Here is a 20,358-nt window from a genome sequence, read left to right as displayed (position 1 = left end):
AAAGCATGGAAATCAAACTGTTCCCCGTGACACAGAGCCACCTTGCAGAGCACACAACTTTCTCAGTTACTGGCTTATCAATACCTCTTGACTGAGCAGTGAGTGCAAATGAGTGTTATAGTGTTATATAAATGAGCTTCAATGATGATGCTTTGTAGCATTTCTAAAGCTAAAAAAGAGCTGAGCTCTCAGCAAGGCAACCCCTGTGTGTGTTGTGACTTCCATTCTGTCATAGTTTGGTTTCCTTTATGCTACACACTACATAAATATATATGTATGTGTGTGTGTGCTTTCACTTCATCCTGCACATTTTCTAGGTTTTGGAGGGTGGTTAACTCCCACATTATCAGTTTTGTATGTTGATACTGTTCTGCATGTGAAATAGCATTCCTGCTAGTCACTGAGATGACTAGTCAAATGCCAGGAATATGCTGATATGGTATCTGACATCAGAATATATTTACATACACCCTTTTTTGACACTTGGGAGCTACCTGCCAGAATGTGCCGATACAAGTGCCAGAAAAGAGGCTGACACGGGATGTGAGGCTAACACATGGCCCCATGTCTGGGAAAAAATCCTTCTTGGACTAAAACTGGTTTAATATAAAGTGTTCAGAGTATGGCAGAGGCTAAAATAATTGTTTGGAATATCCTGATATATCTCTTGAGAAATCTCTGCTGGGGAATCTGAGAAACTGGATGCAGTAATTCACAGCATGTGTAGCTGTTTTGTCAATTATCTGGCACATAACGTAAATGTAGCTTGTCCTTCTGACTTCGTGAATAGAGGTCTTACCAGTTGTCCCAAGACTTGGCAAATCTTTTCAGCCTCTGACTGGTTATTGCCTTTCTGATCAGAAGCTCATAGCTGTGCTGCAAAAGATACTATTTCAGCTGAAATTGACAGCTGCTTAGAATCATGAAATCGTAGAATCATCTAGGTTGGAAAAGACCTTCAAGATCACCAAGTCCAACCATCAACCTCACCACGGAGTCCCATCACTAAAGCACGTCCCTAAATGCCACGTCCACACACCTCTTAAGTACCTCCAGGGATGGGGACTCAAGCAACTCCATGTCCTTCTTGTAGTGATGGGCCCAAAACCAAACACCCTGCTTGAGATGCAGTCTCACCGGTGCTGCATACAAGAGGACAATCCTTTCCGCAGTCATGCAACTGGATGTGGCCCATGGGCCCAGCCTGTCCAGATCCCTTGTAGAACCCTCCTACCCTCAGGCAGATCGACGCTGCCGCCCAGCTTGGTGTTGTCTGGGAGCTCAGTGAGGGTGCGCTCGATCCACTCATCCAGAGCAGCGCCAAGCTACAAACACCAAAAGGCAAAGTAGCTCATCCTTTTTTTCTCTTTAAGAATAAAATCCCCCTTCCTTCCCCACTCAGTCCGGTTCTGTCACAGCCATGCCTGTTCCCTTGCACAGGATATTCACAGAGTTCTGTATCTGGGTCCCATGCTTTATGTTCTTCAATCTGAAACTTAACCCACTAATACTCTCAAATTCTGGACTTCTAGACATCTCAGGATACATAATTTTCTTTCTTGCAACCTAATTTTAACAGAGGTCCTATGACCAAGATGTAATGTAGATCTCTGAAGGCACCAGCAATTCAGTCCCTCTTCACAGGACTATACCAAGTGCTCCAGATTTTATTTCACTGAGAAATATTTACTACAATATTTCAAGCACAGTTTAAAAAAAATAAACATTGAGGTTATATCTTTGTGTCAATCTCAAGTGATTTCCAGTAAACTAGGCTAAATTTTTCCTCTAGTAAAGCAGCATAGACAATTCTGTAGAAATAGCGTTCTATAACAAAAAGTGAAATATATTGACAACAAATAGAAATCATAAAGTATTTATTGGTTCATCAAAAAAAAAAAAGAAAAAGAAAAGAAAAAAACTGCATTAGAAAGGTTCTTAATCTCTTTCTCCACACCTCTGCCCCTCAGCCACTGGCAGGTTAATATTAATAGCTGCCCTCAGGTTAGCCCAGAAAAGGGCATGCTTGCTCCTCTCCTTCGGCCACTCCAGGTACGTTCTTTTTGCCATGAGAGCCTTCAGCTTGTGGTACCTCGCGGGGATAATATACGGAGGAATTGGCTCCAGCAAAATCAGGATTAAGCTGTTGCAGTTCTCATTAAACAACTTGTGATGGGCAAAGTACAGCTCGTAGTGACACCACTCGCTCTGCACAAAGTTGGGAGACAACACAAAGATTGACTTGTAGCTCTTGTCTATGCAGTTTATGATATTCTCCACAATGCTCTTGCCGGGAACAAAGTTTCTCTCGTGCTGGCACAGCTGCACGCTGCCCTCCCCCTTCTCCAGGTTCGGGATCAGCTCGTTCTTCACCCACACGGAATCGCGCTCGCTGTAGGAAATGAAAGCGTGGAACTGCAGGACGGTTTCCCGCTGCTCGGGGCACTCGTGCCAAGCTCTGCGCTTCGTCTGCGTCCACTGCCACAGCATGCGCACGTACCACGGCACGTCCAGGTAGATGCACAGAAAGGCCACCACCCCCACCAGCACCAGCGTCAGCAGCAGAGCTGTCACCAGCAACAGGGTCGTGTTGCAAGCGAGCTCAGTCAAGTGGAAGTCCTTCAGCTGCGTTCCCCTCAGGTCCTCTGGGTACTCGCACACGTACGCCTCCGGCCAGCCGGACAGCTTCCCCCCAGACTGCCTCTCAAGACGCATGAAGGCCTGCAGTTCACAGGAGCACTTGAACGGATTGTGCCCGGCTTCCAGCTCCCGCACCCTCTGGCAGCTCTCAAAGAAGTCGGCAGAAGGGGTGAGGATCGAGTTCATCTCCATATTCAGGAACTCCAGGGCCGAAAAGCCACCGCACCCCGGCAGGTCAGCCAGCCTGTTCGACGCCAGGTTCAGCTCTTTCAAGGACTTCAGCTCAGCAATCCCCTGGGGGACGCTGGCGATCTGGTTGTTTTGTAGGTCCAGTTTGTTGACATTGACTGGCAAGCACCCAAACACCGACTCTGTCAACTGATTTGAGGACAGGTCCAGCTCCATCAGAGACTCGGTCCATTGGCAGTGCTCCTCGGCTCCATCGTTACGCAGCAAGTTGCTACTCATGTCCAGATACCTCAGTGATTTCATATGCCTTGTCATGGAGCTCACCTTGGAAAGGCTCTCAAATTTATTCTTCTGCAAGATAAATGTCTCCAGTTGAATTAATTTATCACAGTTTTGAAAAAGCAGATCTGTTAAATCATTGTTTATAAAATTTATGTATCTAAAGGGACTGTCAACCAAAGGACATAGCATATGTATCATCTCTGATTCTGCTACTGTCAAGGCTTCAATGTTCATGTTTGCAAATATCTGGTACAGGTCATCCTGTGAAAAGTATAGATCTGTGACTAGGATGTTCTTCAATGCCAGTGCTTTCATGGAAGTACCCGAATACCTGAAGTTATAATATTCAATGTCCGACAATTGCGTAAAGTTGTTGATATTGAAATATTCAATGGATGAGTGCCATACAGTCTGAAGAAGTTCAAGAAAAATATTCCAGTCCACTGACACATTTGTCAGTGTCAGATTTTGTAGCCTGGAGCCTTTTCTGAAATCAGACAATAAAGTTATTAATTTTTTTACATTGCCATTTGTGATTTGTGACAATGACAGGCTTTCGGTAGTATTTTCTATTATAACCCAATTGTAATCAACTTTGGACCGCTGACGATTTTTATACAACAGTGGAAGGCTCATGATGCTTTTGTCAGAACCACCTTCTGGAAAATTATTAGAAACAGATGTAAAGAGTTCATTTTCCACAGACAGGCTGATATTGCTCCAAAAAGTTAATACAAACAGACACTCATAAACAAAAAAGTTTCCGAGATATCTCATATTCTTTGTCATATTGGTTTATGGCTCCTTGCAGATGTTCAATATTTATACACCCATCTTTATTCTAATCCTGTAACAACAACAAAAAAACAGATCATATCATTAAGTGTATATCCAACAGCCATCATAGAACAACTTTTTAAAGGTTCAAATTTTCTGCCTCTCCCTTTGACTCAGAAAGCAATTATTATAAACCTATTATCATTCAGGAGAGGCATTCCTGAATTATTTATTTAATTTTATTATTTAAATAAGTGTATTTAATTTTATTAAATAATTTTATTATTTAATTAAGACATTCCTTCATTATTTAATTATTATTTGATGGTGCATTTTCATGCTTTATGATAGGATAATCAGGGGAAAAAAAACAGGAACCATATCTCTCTCCTGTTCCACAGCAGCGTTTTGATTAGGTTAAATAGTGGACATGACGAAAACACTGGGTAAGGTGTTTTATTTTATTTTATTTTTGAATTAAAACAGAGCAGCACCTTCAGTATTGAATGCCAAACACTTGGGTTATTGTCTTGGCAAAGACATAAACCAGTCTCTCTTTACTTCTGTACAACGCTGGTCAGAAATTCCATCTTAGCTGAGGTCTAAATATGGAACTAACTCCAGTGGAACTAATCTATCTTTCTGGTTTAGCATACTATCATGTATTAACATTTCAGTGATTCAGGAATCAGAGGAAATAATCTTAAAAATTACTTTTTCACTTTAAAGCTTATTCTGTACATCATACTTCATTTCTCAGCTGCATATGAAAACAAATTATCCAAAAAAGAAAGGGAAAGATAGGAGAGAGAGCACAAAACAGAACATGGGCAATTCATATTCTCCACTGTCATGCTGATAAGCCTTATGGTGGTGCTCTATGATTCTTTGTTTCTGTCACTATAGACAAGGGAATTCACATCTAGTTTGCAAGTGACACTTTGTACCGTTGTCGCATACAAGCCATACTATTGTCTGTTCCTGACTGAAGAGGTAAAATCTTAAAGTAAGCCCTTGCTTCTATCAAATGTTCACTCTTGTTTTAGATTATAGCAGTTTAACTACCTGAATATAACACAGGCATAACTCTACTGAATACAGAATCAGATGCGCATTTAATTAACGTGTAAAAACTGCCATAAATTAGAGCCTGTTATTGGTATCTCTTTAATTAAATGACAGTACACTGGCCACTGGCATAGTCTGAGTTCTCCTGTTCTGCCTAAATATTATAAAGATTAGGCATATGTTAAAAAGCAAAAGAAGCATTTTACCATAGACTGCATGCCATTAGTCCTCATTTACCACTCTAGTGCAATCACTTACTTGAAGATGAATATATTCCCCAAATGTCTTGACAAAAGTAGCCAAATTAAGTCATATAATGAAGTTGTTTCCTTCCTTTTTTTTTAAAAATATATTTATCTATTTACTAAAAGGCAATCATTATTTTTTTCTGAAACCTATCAAGAACCCTTTAGGAAGATGATGGCACTCAACTTACAGTGGTAACAGACTTCAGTGAAATCCAAGGTGAGTAGAAGCGTTCATTTATTGCTCATCTTCTGTACTAATTTTTCTGTTCCAAAACCATTTGTAACATTTCTGCAGTGAGAAAATACAAGCAAAATTAATTACTGAAAAGTGAAAGTGAAAGAAAATAGTAAATACAAGTGCTAAATTCAGTGAAGCCATTTAGGAACTCAGGAAACTCATACAACCTCCTATCTCACAGACAGACATACACACACATTTACAATGTTCTTTCATCCTTGAGTAGCAACTTCCTATTACAATACTGATTAATTACTGTAAGATCTATTTTATAGTCAAAATTACCAGTCACGACAAGGAAAAATGAACCCCCAACTATTGAGCTCCATCTATTATGATTCCTACAAAGACAATGCCTTTACTCTTCCACAAGCTCCATTAAAAAGAACAGGTGAATCCTTAGGACTTCTTGAGAGTTCTCAATAAATACATCTACACATTAATAAATTAACCTAAAAGACACCAGAACTACCAGCATGCCCTGATACTTAAATTCTCATTGAAACGCCTAAAAATAAGCTTATTATTTAGCAATACAAACATTTGTTCTGCTATCACCTACCTTAATGGGAAACTTCAGAGCATTTTGCTCAGTAAGTGCTAAGTCACGTAGCTTTATCCTCGTTTGTGAGGCATGCTTCTGAGAACTGAGGTTTTACTTCATGACCTCCTATAAGCAGCTCTCCTCAGTGATTCGTAAGTTTTGTTATGCTTCCCGTGCCAACAGTAAATTTTTTTCTTCAGCAAAGGAAGTCTGGTGACAGAAATGATGCTGCAACAAATCTCGGAACTGCAAAAGGGTATGCTTTGCCTGAAAACGAAGCAGCAAAAAGAGGAAAAGGCGTGAGGGATCCGACTGTGACCAGAACCGCAAGCTGTTTGCCAAGAGCCAAACCACGGCTCCTCACAGGGCTGCGGGCAGCACTGCAGGCACTTACTGGAAGTTTGCGTACGCACCTCCCAGTTACTCTCGGCTGCATTTCCTGGAAATGCAGCCAAGGTGCGAGGTGTCACCTGAAAGGCTAACTCCCTGCTGTGTAATCCTACAGCCGCATATTTCAGCCCCTTTCTGCCTCCTGAGGCGAGTGGGGCCGTGAGGGGCGGTAATGGCAGCCGGGGCGACTCTCCCCGCGGCGGGGCAGTGCTGCCGGCGCGGCCGGTTGCCCGCAGTCCCGGGCGCAACACGCAGCTGCCTCGGAGGGACGTGAGGGAGAAGGACTGATGGAAGAGCCCTCCCTCCTCCCAGCGGCCCGGCCCGGCACAGCACGGCCGGCCCGCGGCCGCCCGGCCATCGCTTCCTCCTCCCCCCGCTGCTGTCGACGTGGCGGGGCGGGGAAGGAGCAGGGGGCGCGCCGGTAAGGGGACTGCTGAGCGGTAAGGAGCACGGCGATTTCTTGGTTTGTTTTGTTTTTCACTGACACTTTTCTGCGGGCTCCTCACTAACAACTCAAGCCCGGAGGGGATTAGACCAGGAGAAGAAAAAAAAAAAAAAAGAGGAAGAAGAAGGGGGAAGCTGCGGGTTTGAGGGAGCGACTGCTCCTGCCTCGCCCTGCCCGCGGGGGCAGGTGGCAGCTGGGAGAAAAGCGACCCCGGGAGGGAGGGCGGTGTCGCCGGGGATTTTCCCCGGGGGACAAAAACAAACAAAAAAAAGTTATCAAGTTATCCCTGAGTGAGGCGGCGCCAGGCGCTTTCGGGGCGGGATGAAACTCCGTGGGCGGCCACCGCACCTCAGAGGTGCCGCGGAGCCTGAGGGGCTGGTGGTCGCCTCTGGCCTCGACGCCTTCTTCTGCATCCGTCAGGGGAGAGGGGCTCCCTCACGACAGAGCTGTCGCGGTCATGTCACGTCGATACAGCCCGCAGCGACGCCTTGCCCCAGGGTTAAGCACGAGTGGACGGCTTCTTGATTTCTGACTGATTTGGGGAGTTTGCTGTTAGATGTTCGAGTCCCCAAAAGCAGGCTTAGCAAAGGACTTGCAGGGACCGCAGCGGTCCCCAGAGATGAGCCAGTCATGCCACTATCCGTGTGCACATGTGAGCCTTTAAAATTTGTACTGGTGTTGGGTATTTGATCGTTCAGATCCAATCCCAGTGCAAAACTGTGATACATGTATCTACAGGTTTTACTGGGTTTAGCAGAGGATCGTTGTAACTGACACAAGTAGAAGCATTTTCTTTAGGTGATGTTACCCATCACACAGAGTACTGTAAAATTATAGCAATATTTGCCTACATTATTTTATGGTATTTGCTGTATTCGTAATAGAAAACTTCAAATGTTTGTAGCAAATGTAAACATTCTGACTTGTAAATGCATATTTGCTAAAGATAATTAAGTTACCTCGTAAGCTAAAGTAATATAAGTGGCATCAAGTGTTTATTTATTTATGCCTCTTGTTCACTGATCCTAAATGCTATTCTCGGTACTGTTCAAACAGCTGCTCTAATTCAAATTAGATAAACAGGCTGCTAAGGCCACAGCTGTACATGATTCTACAGACTTTAATAAAAGGTACTAGTATAAGTACATGCTTGACAGGCAGGTGTCTTACTAATCCCAGTTATATTCTGTTTTTCATCCTCTTTTCTTGTTTGCCAGTCCCTTTTAGAACCTTAGTCATTCTAACAGGTACGAAGTTCTGGACTGTTTTTAGTTCAAATGGAGTCAGTGAAAAGACAGCATCAGCAGACATGGTTGCTTGAGTTTATTTTCTGCCACTCAGCTCTGCATGTAGACAAGACCTTGCAATGACAGCTCTCTGTCAAGGTTTGTCTTTCAAGTACAGTGCCAGGCATACTGTTGTTGTCAACAAGTAAATAGTAGTAATCGCTACTGAAGTCCAGTGCTCTTGGCCTCTGCCAGTGCCGCTTCTTAATCAGCTGCAGAGCTTGCTCCGTGGCCATTTCTTTCTCTGTGTGGGTCCTTAGTGCAATGACTACAATGTTGTGGAGAATGCTTGGAAATATATCAATAACTGTACCTCATGCAAGCTTACCTTGGCTTCAGAATTGAAGTTTAATCACACAGCTTAATTCCAGAACTGATCCCTGACATTTTGGGAACAGGTGAGAAGTGTTACCCAAACAGTAAGCCTTTGAGATAAGCAGTACAGACTCTATGTGAGCAGCAAATGTTTCCTATCTATGAATTGGCTGCAGGGACCATGGCCTGTTGTGTTTTCAAATTACAACCCATCTCCAATACGTTAATATTACTGGTGCTTTTTTCAGCTCCTTGGCATCTTTCTCTCTATCAGTCAGAAGATGATAGGAACATGTGTAAGTGAAGGTGATGAAAATAGGAGCAAGAACTGCTTGGCCATTATGTTCTAGAGCCATTGCAGCTCAGATTATCACATTTTCCAGTATCCCATCTATACACGTAATAAGGAACATAGGAATTAACCATGTGGAAGCTCTTATAGTTGACTTCTCCAGGCAAATGAATATCCTTTCTCACTCAACAAGCAATATTTTGGAAAACAAAAGAATAATGCCGCTCTTTGTACTAGAGTGCAGTCCTGCAAGGTGAATAGAGTATTCAAAGTATAATCGTGTCAGGGCCAGCATTCTGTATGTACCACAGGGCTCCGTGCTTCAGGAGACCTTACATCAAGGCTATGGTTTTTTTCAGCAATAGCTTTTGGGAAACACTCCATATTATATGATTATTCATCTAAAAAGACTAATTTATTTTCTGTATTCAGAATTGAAAATGTCTGAAGACTTAGGTGATGGCATCCCACCTGAAGAAAAACCTGAAGTAGTGGAAATGCCCAGCAATGATGTATTGCCTCACGAGTCAGTACCAGACCTTGTGGAGGCTGAGATCTTGCCTGCATCTTCACATGAGGAACATGGACAGGCTGCTCAGAGTGCCAGTAATGGACAGAAAGGAGATGTATTTATTAATGAAAATCCTTTGACTGAAAACATAGCTGAAAATCTGCCTTCCAATGGAGAGCTGGCTGAAGACATGCCCACTGAGTGCAATGAGACTGTAAGCCTTGATGCAGAATCTGAGTCTGAAGAAACACCACCTGAACAAAGCAGTCCGGTGAGTAATATTTTCATTTCCATAAATGTTCTCCCCTCCCTGCTCTGTAAGAACAGAGTTTTGTAAAATTTGTATACTGCTTTTTACAAAAACCCAAGGAGTGACATACAGAGAACCTGCATGGGAATAAAGTCAGTTAGACTGCAGCACCAAGCCTTTGGAAACTAGGAACAGTTGAATTTCTCTTCACAGGGTGATATTAATTTGGTCTCTCTAGCTTGGTTGCAATTAAACTATGCCAGAGCTTGTCTTACTAAGAATCTAGTCCATTTTGAATACTCTTATAATTTATCTGGTTTTCTGTACAAGTCTGCTTCATTCAGTTCACAGAACAAACCTGGAAGAGGACCGAACTTAAGCTGCATATGCAGCACTGAGACTTGTGCTTTCCAATTTTCAAGACATTAGCCTCACAAAAATAATCCATCTTTCACAAGATTCACTGAAACTGGCAGTCTTCATTCTAGGCCAGTATTGTTTGATGTGTGATCCTCCAACCTCTGGGAGTCCTGAGCAATTGTAAGAAGTTCATTAAAAAAGTGCTTTTTTTACAGTCTACATGACATTCAATGCACATGATGACATAGCTAAAGATATTTATATCTCCGCTGGAACATTTTCAGGTATCCACAAATTGGAAAAGGTTCAAATGCATTTGTTTAGTCCGTCTACCAGTAACAGGGCCCTGCCTCCAAGACGTTACAGGGGATGTATACAGTGCACAGTGCAGAGCTGCTTGGGATACTTCAGCTTTTGTTCATGAGTTAATTGTGCAGAGGCAATAAGTTACATGCAATTGAGACAACAGTTCCTTAATATGATTTAAATATGGAGTAGTGATAGTTGCTCAATTCCACATGTTAATGGAAAAAGGTGGGCAGCGCCTCTTCTGGCTGTGTTTTGATTGAACACAGTTGTTAGGAATTCCCTGTGCACATCTACTGGGTTACACCTATGAGGAGATTCAGGCAGAGAAGCCTCTATCTCTGGCTCCCCATGGAACAAAGAAAGGAGATGGATGCCTGCCTATCCCAAAGAATAACCACAATACATTTGCATGGCTTTGTAAGATTAGGTGCCTGAAGAAATATTAGGACATCCATAAAGACGTCCCTAGAGTTTTATGCGCTTTCAGGAATAGGTGCTTTGAATTAAGCTTCCTATTTTGCTTTCTTGTGCACAGAGATTTGAATTTCACATAATACCCAATCTAACATTGTCTGTAAGTGATTAGGATCCCATTAAGAATCTGTTGCTCTTTTAGGAATGAAAATAACTTTAAAAATCTGGCTTCTAGCGACCAAACTCTGAACATGGAGGCAATATAAATCAGTCATTGTAATAAAACTACAGAAGTGCATGTCTGCCCAGGGACAGAATATGTGAAATAAGCTAGAATGACACTTCACTGTGACACCTAGTTCTTAACTAATCCTCAGTACAGACACTCTTATTTCTCATTGCAGTTGTAGACACATTCACTGAACAGTCAGTCCTTCCCAGTCAAATGTTGCAATTCCTTAGCTGGAAGTTACCATACAACAGCAGATCCTGCACAACCCATTACGTGGCCTTTCAGCTCAAAGCCTGCGGGGTTGGTTTAACCCGCTACAGAAGACTGAATTAGCCTACCTGACTTTGTATTGAAATAGCCAAATGATCTGTGTCACAGATTTTAGAGTGAGCTTGATGACCATAGTCTGTTCCTGGAGGGAAGAAAAGGTGAGGTGGGAATAGAAACAGTCCTGCACTGTAATAAAAATGATACCTTTATGCACGGACTACTTTGCACAAAAGCTTAAGCATCTCTTAGAGGAGCTAGCAGCAAAGTTTTTGTCAGTAGTCATTCAGGGCTATTTCTCTGTATGTTTTGACTCTAAAGAATCATTCTTCAGAAGGCATCACTGTGATACATGACTTCTAGACAGTAAAGTAATATATTTGTTCTTGTAGGCCACAGACTCCTCATCTAAAGCAAGTAGATGGGGAGCTTGGGGTACCTGGGGCAAGTCTCTCCTGTCATCAGCTTCTGCCACAGTGGGTAAGTGTTTAGTCAGTAAGCTATATGGAAATAAATAATAATTTTAATACGCTATTAGACATGTTAATGTTGTATCTTAAAAATAACATCTAAAGGCAAACCTGCTTGTCTTGATTAATAAGATTTGTAGACAGTTTTCTCCTGATGGGCTTGGCAGGCTGATAGTGTGCCATGATTTTTTTTAATAGGACGAAGGACATTCCTAAACTGTCAGGGCGTGTAAATACTTTTCCAGGTCAAATTATGGACAATGTAATAGGTTTGTTTGTAAAGTGGGTGACTTATCATTGTGTCTGCTTCACAGAAAGGATGCATAATATGATGCAATGACTATCAGTTGTGGGTTTTGAAGTCAAAGCCTTCCATCCCCAAATCACGCACATGTGTTTGTGGTTTATGCATTATGACTTCTAACTGTACAATGTGAATTCACTTCTCATAAATTATTCTGGCTTTCACTGACACACAAGGAAGCTGGTAATCTTATCACACCAGAGTTCAGGGAGTAGAGCAGCATATCAAAACACAGACCCTGTACTCCCTCTCCCTATATGCTCATTTCCAACAGTATGTCAGCCCAAAATATACTCACGAAGACTTCAGGTAAAACTTAATCAATATACCCATTAAAAACTCACACAGACAAGAAGTGAAGCATGCAATAGATAGTTAGCAGCAGGAAATTGTTTCTCACAAAACAGCTACTAAGCTGTTAGCTAATGAGTTCTCATCAAGGATCCACAAAATACCTTCAAAGGATGAACCTTGGAATTAAAATTAATCTCTAGTTACTAAAAATAATGGATTTAATGGAGTTATGGGGTTTGTGATCCCATAGAAGGTTAAATAATTCTCCTCCTAATCCTTTTTTGTTCAGTGGGCAATAAATTATTTCTGTCTATTCCTCAGAGAAGGAGGGAACTTCCCTATCATCTCTTCTTTCAGTAACACCCACACTCAGGAGTTCATAATTATCTTTTCTGTCAGACAGTCCGCCAGTTAACATGTCTAATAAACTTAGAATGGGTTTCTAAGATGTCTTCAAACTGATTTAAATAAAGGCTCCTGCTGAAAGGGGCAGGCCTGCCCTGCACTACCAATGTATTTCTCCTCATATGCTAACGATAGCCTTCGTGTAGCAATGTGGGGAGCTGGATTCCGGGACTGATTTTGCAAAGTACCAATGAAGTGCGAGCTGGTTCTTCGCCTGGATTGATTTGCAAATTCCTTAATCTGGTTCACCTTTTAATCACCTAAATGCTACTGCTAGTGTGAGTGAAATGACGAGAACAGACATACAGATTGGGATGAGGACAGCATAACTAGCTGTGGAACTGCACAAGAGTTTGTATTAAACAATAAAATTCGGTGCTTCTCTTTCAGACTTGTAGATGGGCCTTTGTGTTGAAAATTTTGCTTATTTTGTTCCCAGCACCTTTGGTAGGTGTAATAAAAGATGCTGCTTTCACAGATTTCTATGAGCCTTGCCTCTCGTACATTCTCAACATAACATTGCTACAACAGCATTCTGAAAAGAATTTCTTGTAGTGTAAATGACAAAAGAGGGAAGGTTATCTGCGTGAAAGTAATTTTGCAGTTGATCAGTTGAAATTGTAATGGTGATGGATTAGTTCAGTTCATTTTTATAGCTGCAGCAATGGGTTTCTTGGAACACAGCTCTTCCAGGTGATTCAGTTTCACCTATGAGATAGCCCCAGTTATAGTCTGTTCAGGTTTTGCAGTAAGTAGTATTATATCAGATGGAGATTCTAATGTTCCTCATGAGTTCTAATATGATTTGTTACCAACAGACATTGTTTTTTGCAGCCTTGCAGTGGCAATCCCACTTAGAGTCTTCTATTTCTTAAAAGTCTTGGCTTCACAGAGCAATCAGTTTAATATCACAAAGCATATACTTTTTCTGTGGGGCAGCATAGCCTTGGATATTTTCGTGCAAAACTGACACAAGCTTGCCTGAAAGTGATGAATACTGTTGGAAAAGGTTTGGGAGACAAACAATAATGTGCATTGTATCCCCTCCATCCCTTCTTTTTGCCTAGTAAGTAAACAAGACATACTATTTACAGCTGTTTGCTGCTTTTGTCTATGAAAGCTGCTGCCAGCGTTGTATATCTGTGGATTTCCATGGGCTGTTTTATGATATGACCTTTTACACCAAATAAAGTATTGGTTCAGATACATTAAAAAGTCATGCTTAATTGATATTAAATACCACCTGACAGTATCAGCATTGTTACTAATTTTCACTGAGTATAAATATGCAAACAAGTTTGTTGTCTAGGCAGTCTGACTTGGTAAGACTGTGTGATGTCTATTTAAAATAGGTGTATGATCACCATATATATATTTGCAGCATTTATGTTATTTTAAAATGAGCATGGTTGGAACAGTTACAAGTTGCAAAGGAGCGTCCACAAGCAGAAAAGAAAACAAGAAAAAAATAAAATTATTTTTACCCGTCAATTACTGCAACTGGGAAGGAGTCTAAAAATCGATGTGTAGATACACACCAGCACTTCTGCTGTTTTCTCTTCCTATTTTCTGGAATTTACAACTTAGACTTCCTGACCCTGGGGTCAGGGTAGGATTGAGTTCCCATATTCCTATCTAATAACTGTGGATCTAACTTTTCTGTATGAATTTATTTAATAAAATAGGCATTGAATGAAGCAGAAAACAAATTGACATTCAACTATCCTATAGTCAGATATACTAGGTCTCTGGTTTTCCTTATAATAAATTCTGAGGCTGATATGGATACTAAGTCTTAATTAACAGCATCTGAATTTATTACTTGGGTTGCTAAATCGAACATGTTAATACAGTTCGCAGAACTCAAGATAACTTAAAATGCTACATACATAATCTTAGATTTGCTCTAGGAAATCAATACAGCAAGTAATAGTGTATATCCCTGATATGGAGGGCTTGTTTCCTAGTAGTATGTTATGGAAGTTCATGCTTGATCCTGGTACGTATTTACTGCCTGCCACTATAATAGACAGGATGTTGGGCTGGGTATGCCATATATCTGACTCAGTGAGAAACGGAAGAAAAAAGCTACTGGGAATTTCTGTGAGCTTTCTTCTTTTTATTAAATACTTATTATTCCCCTCAAAGTTACTCTATTTAATATCTGAGCAATTCAACCAATATCAGAGCAGCTTCATCTCCTGTTCTACATCAGAAAATGGATTTGCCATGATCCAGTCCGTTTAATGTTGCTTATTGCTTTAGTGCATGGTATAATGGTATAAGTAAAGCTGCTCTTCTGGAATTAGACTTATCAGCAACACCTTCAGTATGTGATTTTTCTGTCTGTCATTGTTTCTGTATAGCACAGCTGTATGCCTTCTGAAACATGACAAATATTCACCGTTCATTTTTTTTCAGAATTGTACAATGTAAAAATAGCAGAAACAATTTGCGATGGACTAGATAACATATTAAAGGCCTAACCAAATACATTCAGCCTTTACCGAATACTGTTTTTCTCTTTAAGACTGAGCTGAAACAGTTCTTCAAGGATCCCAGTTGCATTATTCATCAAACCCTGATTTAGAGCCCCCAAACAGATTAGCATTTTTACCGCATGTCTATATGTTTAGCATTGCTGATTTTAGTTTCCAGCAATGGTTTCCATATAATTTTATCTTATCTCTCTGTAACTACCTGCATGCGTAGCTATTGATTGTTTTGGTTTTGTCTTCTGGACAAAATGTCTGTTGTCTTTAAAGTGACTGACGTTTTTTGGATCAAAACCCCTTTCCCTGGCATTTCTGCTTGTGAAAGGCTGATGCGATCCTCCTCCACACAACTGATAACACAATGCCTTTGGGAGTCGCCGCAGTCACTGCCTGAACCATGCTCAGTGTCCGACACTAGGTGTCACACTAAGAAAGTTATTGAATCTGCCTTGTTACTGAGGTGAACGGGGTTTGTTTTGTTTTTAAAGATGTAAGAAGTTTGGCTGTCCCCTCTGTGAAACCACAGTGGAGCAGATCCACTGAAATAGTTGCTGGGATGATAGAATGCGAGAAGTAAGCTCAGTGTGATCTGGAGACAGAACTTGTGGTTATTGTCATCTTTTTACCCTCTTTCTTTTAAATTGTATTGCTTACTAAATCAGCAATTATACAGTCCAGTGTTTTAGTAACAGTGCTGATAAAACTCTACCACGGGGTAGAGTTACCCTGCTGCAAGCTAAGCCCATCTGATGGCTGGCAGCCACTGAATTGTGCAGTCCTGCACCTCTCTTCTCCTTGCATGTTTCTTCCTCGTCCATGTGCCAGCACTCCTGCTTTTCTGAGCACCTGGTAGTCCAGTTCAGGAAGCTAAATCGGCATACAAATAACCCCAGAGGAAAGAAAAATCAATTTTCTGCCTCTTTAGTTCCTTGAAGCAATTTGCTGTGGAATGAGGTAAGTGCCAGGGCAAGCAGAAGGGACAAACGGGAGCAGGAGCTCCCTCACCAGCACCAGGAAGCCGTTAGGTCAGCCTAGCAGTGACACCAAACCTTAAGCCCCAAGGCTTAACTGGGGCAAAATGTATTTTCAGCCTGTATTTGAAGCTTGTGACTTTTGTTTTTAAAAAACAGCTTGTATTCTTGAAAACTCGCCTGTTTTTTCTTTCCAACTAAGTGAATCTGCTGGTTTAATGAAAGCTGCTACCTTCCCACAAGCCTTGCCTTTCATATACTATAATCTTTTATATGGATGAATTATGCCTTTTGTATATTTGCAGAAGTTACAGCACTCAACAGGCTGCCTTCCCAAGGAAAGCCTGTTGTATATCAGCCTGTTCTATGATTCTGTATCATGTTGTATGCATGTGCTTCACTCCACACAAGTTTGCGTGTTTTGGTTTTTGAAACTCCAGTGCCCTTGATTAGGCTGTCATGTGTCATTACCTCTAATACAACAGAAATAATAAAAACGGAACCCAGCTAATTCACACGGTCTGAAATTTGTACTATAAAGCTGCATAATGCATCTCTTTCATGCATTGCTTTAATTATATTCTGGTTTCTTGATAATTTTGTGTTTATGTACATTTCTCATCTAGCTCATCACCAAGTAGAACCACACACAGAAATACCCGACACCCATAGTTTTCCCCATATGCTGAAAACTTTGTTTTCCTGTCTCTCAGTATGAGGGAAGGAAATGTCACTTGTGATGTCACTTTGTTCATGAATTTGGGTATTATTACACATGGATATGTGTAATAATCAGCATTGCATAGCTTAAATTTAAGTCTGTGCTGACCAGAAATGCAAATGCTTCAGTTAATGTCAAACTGAAGCATTGGAATGATGTGAATATCATTTCCATTCTCTACAGATTCTATTCCCCTGTTATAAAATAATGAGTTACATAAAAAATAGAGGCTGAATGTTATGCCTTTATTTTCTGTGGTCATAAAAAAGGACAGTTAATCTCTTCAGAAGATGTATTTTTTTCACTGCATAATTCAGTTTTTCAGTCGATTAAAGGAAGACTTTTTTTGTGCCTGAAATCACATGGTGGTCACTCAGCTATTTTGTAAATAGCACATTACAGCTGCAGTAGCAGCAAACCCCTTTTACAGATCTTCCTCTTTAAGAATCCTGAGCCCAGGTAACGGATGGGAGAGACTGTGGACATGCTTTTGGGGACTGCAGTCCCGTTTGCTTTCTTTATGTCTTTTAACGTGGGCTTATGATGTACCAGAGGTTGAGAACCAATAAGCTGCTGTAACAGCCTTTATGCCTATTGCTATTTTATTAAAGCCTTTTATCAGTTCCAGTAAGGAGATCTGAAACTAGTCTCATTTATGGGCTTAATTGGAATTATTTCTGATTTACAGACTGGATGGCATAAGTATTGTAAGACTCTAGCCAGTGTATTTGTTTTAACTGCAAGGAAGATAATCTTGCTAAAGCCCTGAAGTGACTGGAGTGCCAGTCGCGTAGTCTGAAAGTGAGCACAGTGTGGTCCCACTTCTTTAATGCATATGAGAGTTCAGCTGCCTTTTCCACACACCTATATGCATATAGTGGAGTGATTCCTTCCACCAGTGTTCAGGTTCCTCAGTTTCTCTGTCAGTTTCAGATGCTAACTGAAGGCCTTAATCTTCAGCTTGAACTGGGAGAAGCTTCGTACATTTTAATAGGTTAAATTTCAATCAGTTATTCATTAGGGACACCCCCAGTGGTACAACACAGGTTACAGACTGGGGTAGCCAGAGACAAAATTGCAAACTCATCCTCCCTACCTGTACCACTGAAGCACGGAGTCCAGTTGCCTGGGAGCGTGAGATTGACAAGGCTCGGAGTTTCTTGCAGGAGTGGCTGAGGTTTCAGATGTGCTGAACCACCCTCCAGAGGGGTTTGTCTGCCTCTTGTCTGCAGGGAAACCAAAGCTGCTCAGCTGGGAGGTGGAAGATGAGAGTGCCTGAAGTGAAGTGGGATGTGTCTGACTAAAGCATTTGTGATCGCTGCGATTTGGCCTTGGGCAGATCAGGCAAGCTCAAAGGTAGGCCATGATTTTAGGCAGTGCTTGCAAAAGCTGCCTTCTCAAATGAAAGATTCCACCCAGCAAGCTAAACAACAATATTCTGCTGAAATTACCAGCCAATACAAAAAAAAAAAAGTCGTCATGTAGGCAAGAAAAACAAACCAACAGCACAGAAAAACAAACTTAAGAAAGCTTGTGGTTTTCTTCTTAAGCAAGCACCCGTAGCTCTTTCACCTCTGCTATTCAGATGAGTAAGTGGGGGCATCTGAGGTGCTCCTAAGTTGATGATACCAGTTCAGTTGTTACCACACCCAGTGTAAGAAAAAGTGCGACATTATCTCTAAAATGTGGGCTTATCTCCCATAACCCCTTTTATTTCTGTGCTTTCTGAAATCAAAAATTATTATTTTCATTTCCAATGCAGCATGTTGTTCTGCAGCATTTGTGCAAGTATGTGTCTCTAACAGTGCTGCGTTGTTTCACTTGCGGTATTCTGATCTTTTGTTGTTGCAGTCAAAGATACATGCCATGCAGCTTTGTTCAGCAAAAATGCTCCTAGCTGACCTGAAATACTTCCTTGTCGTTCTTGTGCATGTAACCACAGCCTTGAAAATGCTGCCTAAGTCTGTAAATTGTAGTACAGCAACTGTATGAATGCAAATCTTCTTGGAGGTATAAGCTCATCTGCAAATCCATGAGAGCCAAATCACAGAATGTTAAAAAAATAAAAATAAAACCAATGCATTTTTATAGAGAGAAAAAAACTAAGAATTAATCTGAAAATCGTTAACTTTTTCACAAACACTTGAAATTTTAGCCTAATATATCTTATTTTTTATAGCATTAAAGGACAATAATATGTTATCAAGTCAAAATCTTTAAGCAGTTTATGTCAATGGAAAGAACGGAATGCTTTTGCTCATTTAAAAAAATGTGAGCAGGGGAAATGGAAAAGAATATGGCACCAGGTATCTTTTACATCAGCTTTAAAGCACAATTAATAATTATTTAAGTGAGTCTCAGGAAACTGATGAGTAAAGAAGTGACTTAAGAATCTGTTCATGCAAATATCTTCACTGAGCCAATTAAAATGTGCAGGAGGTTGGGATTAGACAAAGTAGTACTCCACTCTCCAGTATCTGCATTGGAGCAGATTTTACAAGAGGTAAATTATCCAGCAATGATTTATATTGCTGTGGCAGATAGCCTAGCATGTCCTATGCGGTTGTAAGACACAAGATGAAATAGGCAAAGGCTGTATTTTCTTTAGACAGGTCAGAGGATTTATGTGCCTTGTTTCTCTGTTTCAGTGTAAAACATCAGGGCTCCATGTAATTTATACTCTCATATGGAAAATCACTTGTTTCTGCTGGTCTGTTCCTTAGGGAACATCTGTTCTTTACTTTTTGTTTTCCTGCAGATACTCCAATTTTCTTGTATGTCATCTTTCAGTAGAGCTGCTTCACATATGGTTTCTGGAGTATATTTATTATTGAATCCGTAGAGCACCTGATATGCAACCCATCTGGAAATCACAGAATCATAAATTTAGGCTTTCCTTCTTCCTACTCCATTCCAAATAGTTTTGACGTATCTTTTAAAATCCGATTTTCAAGAAGCATATTTGTATGACTGTATATATGCATACATCTATACATATGTATGTACATATAGAATATTAAATAGTTCAGTTGGAAGGGACGTACAAAGATCCAGTCCAGCTGCCTGACCACTGGCAAATGATAGGCTGTTTTGCTGTAATTAACTCAAAAAGATGTTTTGAACTTTTCTAATAGGAATTACATGCAATTGTGAGAAAGTTTGGACAACATGTGATGAACTGTTATACTTGACTTCCTGCCTTAGATGTCTAATTGTCTGCCTAAGCATCTGTATTAATGGCTTTACTGAAATTATTTATGTAGTTACAGTTCAGTTTAAGGTAGAGAGACAAAGAAGTACTGGATCATCATTAATACTGCTAAGTAGTTAGGACAGGTAACTAAAGTACTCTGTGTTGCCCTACTGCTGGAAATGATCAATTTTACAAGCACTGCAGTGACAGTGTACCATGCGAGACCCAGGAAAATAGCCATTTCATTCATTTCATTTCATTTCACTGAAGCCATTTCATTGTGTTATGGAATAAACAGGAGGGCTTGCCTGGCTCGTTGGTTACTGACTGCAGTCAGCTGATGTGCAGAAGCTTCCAGCTAAGGCATGTGTGCTAGCTGGATCATTTATGGTGAGATAAGCACATCATGAGCATGACTGCTTAGGGTTATATCCAGAAGCAGAATAGG

General features: G+C 40.8%; 2 protein-coding genes across 11 annotated transcripts in view; one reads left to right on the top strand and one right to left on the bottom strand.

The window, feature by feature from the left end:
* Positions 1-1,860: 1,860 nt before the first annotated feature.
* LOC118251702 (toll-like receptor 1) lies at positions 1,861-6,253 on the bottom strand. Its single transcript, XM_035554188.2, has 3 exons — positions 6,005-6,253; positions 5,393-5,493; positions 1,861-3,958 (listed from the first exon to the last, which is right to left on the bottom strand). Exon 3 carries the CDS (start codon positions 3,898-3,900, stop codon positions 1,939-1,941), a length of 1,962 nt encoding a protein of 653 aa, XP_035410081.1. The 5' UTR covers positions 3,901-3,958; positions 5,393-5,493; positions 6,005-6,253; the 3' UTR covers positions 1,861-1,938.
* Positions 6,254-6,706: 453 nt separating this feature from the next.
* The window catches only part of FAM114A1 (family with sequence similarity 114 member A1), a 37,053-nt gene continuing 23,401 nt past the window's right edge, over positions 6,707-20,358 (top strand). For 3 of the 10 annotated variants that reach the window (XM_035554237.2, XM_035554252.2, XM_035554208.2), the window contains exons 1-3: positions 6,709-6,816; positions 9,147-9,496; positions 11,450-11,537. In XM_035554237.2, coding sequence (XP_035410130.1) covers positions 9,155-9,496; positions 11,450-11,537 — 430 coding nt within the window. In that variant the 5' untranslated portion in view covers positions 6,709-6,816; positions 9,147-9,154. Of the gene's footprint in view, positions 6,840-9,146; positions 9,497-11,449; positions 11,538-20,358 lie in introns of those variants that run through there. The other 7 variants (XM_035554230.2, XM_035554246.2, XM_050710666.1 and 4 more) reach the window with 7 other exon arrangements.

The sequence above is a fragment of the Cygnus atratus genome, chromosome 4 (assembly GCF_013377495.2).
Source record: "Cygnus atratus isolate AKBS03 ecotype Queensland, Australia chromosome 4, CAtr_DNAZoo_HiC_assembly, whole genome shotgun sequence".
In the NCBI taxonomy this organism is placed as follows: Eukaryota; Metazoa; Chordata; class Aves; order Anseriformes; family Anatidae; genus Cygnus; species Cygnus atratus.
Note: the sequence above shows the minus strand (reverse complement) of the source record. Positions and strands in the feature narration are given on the sequence as shown.

Coding starts and splice junctions, on each gene's coding strand:
- LOC118251702 (XM_035554188.2), bottom strand. CDS start 3,900: ATGACAAAGAATATGAGATATCTCGGAAACTTTTTTGTTTATGAGTGT.